Source organism: Austrofundulus limnaeus, unplaced genomic scaffold (genome assembly GCF_001266775.1).
Source record: "Austrofundulus limnaeus strain Quisiro unplaced genomic scaffold, Austrofundulus_limnaeus-1.0 Scaffold194, whole genome shotgun sequence".
Taxonomy (NCBI): domain Eukaryota; kingdom Metazoa; phylum Chordata; class Actinopteri; order Cyprinodontiformes; family Rivulidae; genus Austrofundulus; species Austrofundulus limnaeus.
Genome location: NW_013952596.1, coordinates 596,600 through 605,692, shown reverse-complemented (window position 1 = coordinate 605,692; position 9,093 = coordinate 596,600). Strand labels below are relative to the sequence as shown.

The following is a 9,093-nucleotide window of genomic DNA, read 5'->3' as shown; positions in this document are numbered from 1 at the left end:
CCTCTTAAAGTGGCCAATAAAATATGAATGAACTTAATTTTAAAATATGTAAATATTAGGGTTGGGCATAATCGTATCGTGTGCAATTAATCATCAGAAACACATGAATCAAATGTTTTTTGGCACTTGACGATTAATACGATTAATGCCACCAGGCAGAGTCACTCGCTGCTCCTCTCCACTTCAAATATGACGAACATTAAAAAAAGTTGTGTAATTTATTTATCTATCAACACAATTTAAAATTTGATTGTCTGTAATTTTGACACAACTTGGAACAGATTTTATGAAGAGCAAATCTTTCTCACTACATTGGTCATGTGACTAGGACATAAGGGTGTCCAGGGGATTAATCGTCAAATTAATTGTTATCTGCTTAATACCCCAATTAATCATGAAATTTTTGCCAAAACTGCCCAACCCTACACCAAACTGGAAGGAAAAGTACCAAAGGCTCTGCCAGACCATCCAGCAGTATGACGCTTAAGACAAGAGAGCAGGAAGACAGACAGCGGTAAGCTAACTTTAGTTTCTTCTAGTTTAACGCAGTGTGAAAGAACAAAACAAAACAAAAAAAGTTAGTCACTACAAATAATTAACGTAAGTTAATCTCATCTGTGTGACGTAACCTGACCAGTGAACAAATCAAATGAACAGTAACTGATGTCAGATCAGCCCAGCTCAGATAGAACCAGAGGGAATGTAAACAAACAAAATCAAAAAGAAACAATAAGTAGGTCCTCTGGATGGTTCTTCTTTAGTGAAACGTTTTGTCTCTCCTCCAAGAGACTTCTTCAGTCTGATGAGTTTCAGGTGAAATCAGCCTTATAAGCACTGCCTCCACCTGGACAAACAGGTTAGTCACATGCAAAAGAGGGCCATCACCTAACAGCAGGCTTGATTAGCTCTATTATTCATAGAGTCATGTGCCCCATCACCTGACCTGTGTCGTGTTATGTCCAGTTGTCCTCCTCCTACAACGCTGTCATTGCAAGTATGACTCCGCCCCCTGTGAGCAAAAGGTGTGAATCAGGGCCCCAATGATACCAACACAAAGAGGGAAAGACGGACAAAAATAAGGAGACGTCGAGCCCCGCCTGCACTCACTGCATACACATAACACGACATGAGTCAGGTGATGGGTCACATGACTCTATGAACAGTAGGGCTAATCAAGCCTATTGTTAGTTAGTCGATGGTCCTCTTTTGCATATGACTAACCTGTTTGTCCATGTGGAGGCAGTGCTAATAAGGCTGAGTTCACCTGAAACTCAGACTGAAGAAGTCTCTTGGAGGAGAGACGAAATGTTTCACTAAAGAAGAACCTATCCAGAGGACCTACTGATGTTTTCTTTTTGATTTTTTTCTACCTGGATTACTGAGATGCATCAGGATGTAAACAAACACAGCTCTAGTACTCACTTGTATGTTTACCCCTCTCAGTTCATGTTTATAGTTTGTTTTTGAGTAAATCTTTAGATTWAAATGTTACTCTGTGTTTAAATGTTAGTTTTACATTTCTCTGTTCAGGGTGGATTAAAAGTTTTACTTTTTTTTTACTTTTTTCCAACTAGCAACCTAATAGATTCCTGTTTTGTTATATTTTATAAATATTTCCAAGTTTAATAATGTGTGTGAAATCCACAAATTTCTATTAGTCAGTGTTTAATCCAGCTGGCACAATAAATTTTATAAAATAAGTTGTGCCTTTTTTAATTTAGTGTAAAATATTAGTCCTACATGTCATAATAGACCCCTGATTCAAGAAAAATGTCATGTTTTTAGGAAAATGGCCGCTTATCAATTAATTCTTAGTCGATCATAAGATCAATCAACTTTAGATTTATCCATTAATTGATAACTTGCATCCCTACTTGAGATACAAAAGTCGTAGCATCCACTCAAACCAAAGTCAATTAAACCTTGAGACCTACGAAGAACCAATTTGCACCATCATAAAGCCACCAATAAGCTGAATAATTTAATAATTATTAAGATCTATTAAACATATAACAAAAAATCATGCCGCAAATATCTTGTCCACAAACTAGTGATTCAGATTAATCTGAACTACATTGTCAGAATAATGATGTAATCCAAGTAATTGCAYGTAATGCAATCAGCAGAAATGTAAATCTCTTGTTGCTCAGCTGACAGCCTATTGTGTGACATGCTTGTTTGTTTGCATGTAGAGCTGATAAACAAGATCTGTTCATCTATAAAGCAAATGAACATTTAAAACTTTCCAACTGTGACAGATTCAGACGTGACAAATGCTAGCATCAGGTCTGAACAGGGCCTGTGTTTGTGCAAATATCAATGCTAACAGAACCTGAAAACAACCGCTGGTGATTTATAGGCATTAATGAGCATAATACAATTACAGATGACTAATGTGAGCATCGTTCTGTGTACAGCCTTTACAAATGACTATTTATGACCTGYCGGGTTGACTTTAATCCTTTGAATTTACATTCATATTGTAGCTCCGAGTTTATTTTCTTCTTTGCTTGATGAGGCTGATAAATATGCTAAACATATATTTTATAAAACTGGTCACGAGTAACTTTGCAACTATTCAAACGCCAGGTTTTCTGACCAAGTCTGAGCACAAAAACTCTTTTAACCCTCCTCCTGCACTTGGGTCAAAATGGTTTTAAAACTGAGACCTCATGAGTTGACAGATCTTGAAACTCTTAGTTGCTTCACCATTAAACAATAAAAAATAAAAGCATTAACACGGTTGTAAGTCCCTCTGAAAGATCCTAAGGATTTCATTTAACTGCAAATCCCCACATTTGTTTATTTTCTCACCGTTTCAGAAACCGCAGAGCACTAAAACGAACTGTTTTCATCACAAGTCGGCCGACAGTCATCGAATTAAATTACAAAGTTATGAACAAGCTCCAGYATGTTGACAGATCCCATTAAGTGGAAACAAACCAGCTACAACACCACCCTCACATTCAATTTATTGTTTTAATTTCTCCTTTATGGCCGAAGCAATTCATCAAACAACACAATTAATTTCATTACAATAAAATACTGAATGCAGAGGATTTAATTGGGATGCTGTGTTTAATCTATGCTCAATGTGCAGGAGTCATTTTGTTTCCCCAACAAACAATTGTTTTGATGATGCACAGGAGGAAAAAACATGTCAAAAGTCTACTACCATTTCAAAACACAAAAGAAATCCACTTTTATTTTACTACTCTGTTTAGAACCAAATTAGCTTACATAATAAAACATAAATAATTCAAGAAGTAAGCAAAAATGCACAGTTTATTCATCCAATCCACAGAACCGAATATGTTTAATCAATTTAATGGCTAAAAGTAAAAATATAGATTAGCTGTGTTCATGTGAAGTCTTATGAAGAACATAATTTATCAGACTACAGTGTTTGTAAATGCAGGGAAACCATCCAACATAATGCACATCTGACTATTTAATAAGTTGATCAATAAAATACTCAAATCCTAACGCACCCTATAGCTGCTTCCCTATTTCCTGTTACTCAGTGCTTATGGATTTTGAACATAAAGACTTTAACAGTTTTCCTGAAAAGTTCATTCAAAACCTATTTGTTCAGTTTAGCTTCTTAATTGTTTAATCACAAGTTTATGTCCATTTAAGGTTTTATYGTGCTCCACGATTTGACTTTTAATGCAATTATAATTTAATTAGTTATATAATAAAGGGAGTTACGTGAATCATTTTTWAAGAAAATAAAAATCTGACAAACATTCATGTTTAAAACCTTGTTTGGTCGATCGTAAACTGCAACAGAGCTTTATCAAACCTGTGCACTTTGATTTCCCTCCGAGTGTCCCGCATAAAAAGCCAACTGACACACTTAGCGTTTAAAGTGAAAACAAACCTCAAGGTGTTGACTGCAGGAAATACAGATGGAGACGGATAAAGTGAGGGCGAAACCGACAAGAGGAGGAGCGAATAAAGGAAAACTCCAGTCTGAGGGTTTCAGAGCGACACACCCATGGTGGTGTGTTGGTTGGTGGTGGTGTGTTCGGGAAGCCCATCATTACAGGGACTCACAAATGATAGCTCTGGTTAAAACACTGACTGACTTCAGCCTGCAGAGACAGAGCGACTGAAAAGAAATTTTAAGCGGCAAAATAAATGTCCATTTTATATCTTTGTTTTGTTGTTTTTTTCCTCCCTTGGTTAAGGAGAAGGCATTTTTGAGCTTGTCCGTACTTGCCCACATTGACAATCTCTTTTACTTTGTTCCAGCAGGCCAAAGCAGACATGACCACAAGGTATACACAAAAATATGTCAGGTATGCCTTCGTTACATCGATCAGATGATCGTAACAAACAAAAAGCAACCATTTGTAAACAATAATGTGCAACGTCCTGATGCATCTCAGTAATCCAGGTAAAAAAATCAAAAGGAAAAAAATTGTATAGGTCCTCTGGACGGGTTCTTCTCTAATGAAACGTTTCGTCTCTCCTCCAAGAGACGTCTCTTGGAGACTTAATGTGCAACATTAAGGCTATCAATGAGGCAGTTGTGGTCATATTAGATAAAAACTACATAACCAGACTTGTTCCAGGCAGGTTTCTCTGAGAAATCAGCCTAAGAAAAAAACGAAAGTTGAGAAGGTGTAAATTAAACCTTAACACAGGAGGCTGAGAAGTGAAGCAACAATCACTCCTGTTTTTACCACACCCCACACATCCAGACCCACTCAACAGGTTCTTGTGCTTTTGTACCTAAACCGTGTCTCCCTCCTTTACCTGACATGAGCACATAAAAAGAAAAGCTGCTGAGATTTCACATTAGACTTTTAAATCAACAAAAATCAAAATTGATCTCAAAAGTGAGCACAGAGAAAGTGACAATGAGCACCTGAAAAGAAGCGACACAGTCCACGGACAGTGGGCGTTTTCCAGGCACAATATAAGCGAAATGATAAGTCTGGACTTTGACTCCTAACTTTACGAGTTTATGAAGTAGGTGAGGTAACCGAGGACTTCCGTGTGCTCTCCCTCACCTGTCCACCTGAGGAAAACTGGCGGAAAAGCAAGGCGATGATTTTTTTTTCTTTCAATGCAAGAAACGAGTTAGTGATGACCCGATACGTCACGAACACMTGAAAGTCTCACATTCACAAACATGCTTGAATAACTACTTTGCCCTATGTGTAGAAATTTGACCGCTTACACGCGTTTAATAAAACTTTTCCCGAGTTATTCATCAACGAATCGATGCTAACTGGGTTAGCCACAGATGCTAACGCTCTGCGCTGACAAGTTCACATTGAAAAGCCGCTACTCTTTTTATTATTATTATTTCATGCAATGTTAATAATATAAATAATGTCCAAGCAGCAGCACCGAACACAAAACACCAAAACACAAAGCCATTACCGACTCCGGAGACACTTAGGTTTGTTTTCCAAAGTCCATAGGTGTTTGTGGCTTCAGGCCTAGCCGACTTCTTCTTGTACTGCTGCTGCGGCGGTACAGTCCGGAGGAGCTCGACCCGACACGAAGAAGAGCCGAGTCAAGCAGGACAACAAAAACACCTCGGTGCCGTCGAAGTAAACAGCMGTGGGGGGRAAATAAATAAATAAAACGCGAGCCCCGACCGACCGCAGGGCAAAAGATGAGYTGCAACGAGACACACAGAGAAAACACCCACCTCTGCGATTTCCGACTCCTTCCTTCCTCGCGGATCTCCTCGCTCCTTGTTGTTCGCCTGTGCTCCTCTTCCTCACCGCTGGAGGGAGGAAGAGGAGGGGGGGGGCAGCTGAAGGCAAGGCAGCAGGAGAAAACCTGTGTCTGCGTGGGCATCAGACAAACACATTCAACAAATATCTTTAATAAGTCACAGCTGCTCCATCCATACAAGTTTTCTGTTACCAAAATAAAAGCTCTCCAAGTGTGGAGAGGTTTCTCTTCCACACAATGGCCCCACCCATTTATTAGTCAAAAAATCAAATTTTACCTGATTAAACAGCTACATTCAATCGAAAATATGCAAAGTTATGTAAAACTGTTCTGTTTATTTCTTCAACTTAGTTGGAGGGTGAAAACATGGTGTAAGCATAAAGGTGTCTCACTGAGCTCCAAAATTTCTCCTGAAATTCACAGTAAGTTTTCTTCCTTATATAAGGTTTTATGCCACAAATGCTATCATTTTTTATCACACTGTTTTCAAAGTGAAAAACTTCTCATTGTCTCTTATTTACACACCCATCAGTAAACAAAATCATATAAATTACTAAAAAGTTCAAACAGATGTAATATCGCCATCTTGTGGTCACATTTGTGAATTGCACCTCTAAAACCAACAACTGGGCTTTGAATAACTGAGGAAGAGGAGTTCAAATATTTTAAAAGTCTCAACCCCATAATTAAAACTTGGACCTCAAGAGTTATAATTAGGGAAAAAAGACATATAGAATGTTTAATTTTTTAAAAKGCTAGATTAGCTAATTATTTTGTTTTAGTGGACTGTCTGATGCAACAAACAACAATCATGACAAGAATTTAACTAAATATATTTTAAATGTGTTTTTCTGCACTTTCCCCTTTGTTAGAAGACAAACTACACTTTCAGTTGTATATTTAGTAAATTCAAATGTTAATTGTTTCCGTTTAAAAGAGCCTAGATGGCATTTTTGTGGCAACTTTGTGTCAGTACATGTAGATTAAGCCAGCTAATCTGGATTAGAGTCAGAACCTCCTGTTGATGTCACTTTTGCATGTTGTACAGTGTGAGCAACAGATAAGAGGCACCAGTYTGCAGCAAAAACGGGAACAGAACCWACAAGATGAACTCACAGGAACTGAAATGAAGGAGTTTTACTGAGGTAAAAGTCACGTTTTCTTTATTATTTTCTATCAGCTATGTCAGTTTTAATTTGTTCTTTTATTCCAAAAAGTAAATGCTTCTGATTAAAATGAAAAATCACTACAGCTAAAAGCATAAAAATGTAATCTGCAGAGTAAKACTTTTAGTTAATAAGAGTAAGATTGTTTTCTTTCAATAAGAAGTTCAGGTAATAAAATGTGTTAATGTGAGCTGTTTTTCACTAAAAATTGATCCAACAAAATCATACAAAAATACTTTTAATTTAACTTTTTTTTGCAACATGTAGCTTTTAGCTACCGGTACTTGTAATTTTAGCTAAACTTGAGCAAGCCTTTTGCTACGCTTATTTTTTTGCTTCTGTTCTGGTATTTTAGCGTTTGGCTTCTCTTTAACTATTTTAGTTTTAGTGTATCCACTTGTATGCAGGGTTTTGCTACTTTTGGCATTTAGCTGTTTGCCTCTTTTAGCTGTTTGAGTTTTGTTTAATTTAGTTTTTAGTGTTTTGCCTTTTCATTTTTAATGAATCAGTTTCAGTCAGTTTTTAATTCACACAGTTTTAAYTGAAAAGAAATCCCAGTTTTCCATTTATAATTTCAGCAGCTGTTGTATTTTTCTCACAGAGTAAATCAGTCTTTGACAGGTGTCAATGACAGGTTTACAGAAAAAGTTGACATTACTTGTTTTWATCTTATTCTTACAGGGGAAAAAAGTTTCTACAGCTGGATGGAAGAGCTGCAGAGAAGTCCTGTTTAAACGTCTTCATCTGATGAAACCCCAGAACTGGAGGCTTAGTTTGGGCCTCTGGTGAGGAGAACCGAACCATGACAAGCTGTCAGGATGGTACCAAGCTGCGCTACTGGCTGACTCTGGTCTCAGGGATGCTGGAGTGTCTGTGCTTCGCCGGTGTGGTTTTTGGTTATGCTTCTCTGGTGTTTGTGCTGAAGGATGATGGCTACTTCAGTGAGCTGTGTGTCAGCAACATCACTGAGACCGGTGAGGAAACTAACTTTTTGACACGTTTATTTAGCTTTTAGCYAGCCTTTTGCTATTTTTATAAAACATCTATCTTAATATAGCCAGCTTTCAGTGATTCTGCATTAAATATTTACAATGTATTTTTTACAGAAAATACAAATTTGTTTTTTGTTTGTTTGTTCGTTCAACTGGTTGATTGTTTGTTTGTTTGTTGGTTTGGTTGGTTGGTTGGTTGGTTGGTTGGTTGGTCGGTCGGTCAACCAATCGATCGATCGATTGATTGGTTGATTGGTTGTTCGATAGATTGTTTGCTTGTTTGTTTGTTTGTTTGTTTGGTTGGTTGGTCGATTCGTTGTTTGTTTGATTGTTTGTTTGTTTTATTGTTTGTTTAATTGATTGATTGATTGATTGATTGATTGATTGATTGATTGATTGATTGATTGATTGATTGATTGATTGATTGATTGCAGACTGTCGTGGTCAGGACGAGCAGTTCTCTCTGGTCTTCACCATCGCCTCATTCCTGAACAACTTCCTGAGTCTGGTCAACGGCTTCCTGTTTGACCGTTTTGGCACTTTGGTGACCAGGCTGCTGGGAATGTGAGTTCAGACTCAGATCATGGTTTTCATACATTTAAATTTTACATTGCTGTAAAATCACATATTACTTTCAAAAATTCAAATTGAAAGCCCACTTTTTTCATTAACTCACTTCAGAGGACAAACTAGAAACTCAAGAGTTTGAAAGAAGTTTTGACAAAAAAAGATCCATATTTCAGTGACTTCAGTTGGGGTGAGAGCAGAAACTACTGGTTAAAAAGATAAAAGCAGGGAGTGTCTGACAGAGACAGAGAGATTAGACTCCAGCAGACACCTCCCACTAACACCAAACACCATATTTTTCCGTTATTAATGTCAGCATTTCTATATTTAACTAAACAAACTCAAGTCTAATACAGGATTGACCCAAAACACTTGAATCATGGTGTCAGAAACMATTTAAAGAAAGTTCAGATGTGTTTTTATTGCTTTGATACTACACAAAAATCAAAATAGTTTTTCTTTGTCCCTCCAGATCTTTATATACAACAGGAACCCTTCTTGTGGGCTTCTCCAGTGCAGGTATGGAAAAATAAACTAATAAACATGTTGAGTGGAGTTTGTAAAATTATAATAATTATTATTTTCTGTATTAGCGTTTTCCCAGATACTTTTTCCTGCTCTGTCCTGCATCGCAGTGGGAGGAATTCTGCTCCTACTCACTAACATGC

The 9,093-nt window shown here is 37.3% G+C and overlaps 2 protein-coding genes across 12 annotated transcripts in view; one reads left to right on the top strand and one right to left on the bottom strand.

Moving 5' to 3' along the window:
- The window catches only part of ctnnd1 (catenin (cadherin-associated protein), delta 1), a 31,990-nt gene extending 26,179 nt beyond the window's left edge, over window positions 1–5,811 (bottom strand). For 4 of the 11 annotated variants that reach the window (XM_014018491.1, XM_014018489.1, XM_014018497.1 and 1 more), the window contains exon 1: window positions 5,398–5,671. The gene's annotated coding sequence lies outside the window, so the exon portion shown is untranslated. Of the gene's footprint in view, window positions 1–5,397 lie in introns of all 11 variants that reach the window. The other 7 variants (XM_014018494.1, XM_014018496.1, XM_014018498.1 and 4 more) reach the window with 4 other exon arrangements.
- Window positions 5,812–6,822: 1,011 nt separating this feature from the next.
- The window catches only part of slc43a3a (solute carrier family 43 member 3a), a gene marked incomplete at its 5' end in the record, with an annotated part of 6,459 nt that continues 4,188 nt past the window's right edge, over window positions 6,823–9,093 (top strand). The window contains 5 exon segments of the mRNA XM_014018502.1: window positions 6,823–6,845; window positions 7,548–7,840; window positions 8,293–8,422; window positions 8,898–8,944; window positions 9,019–9,093. Of these exon segments, the coding sequence (XP_013873956.1) occupies window positions 7,669–7,840; window positions 8,293–8,422; window positions 8,898–8,944; window positions 9,019–9,093 (424 nt within the window).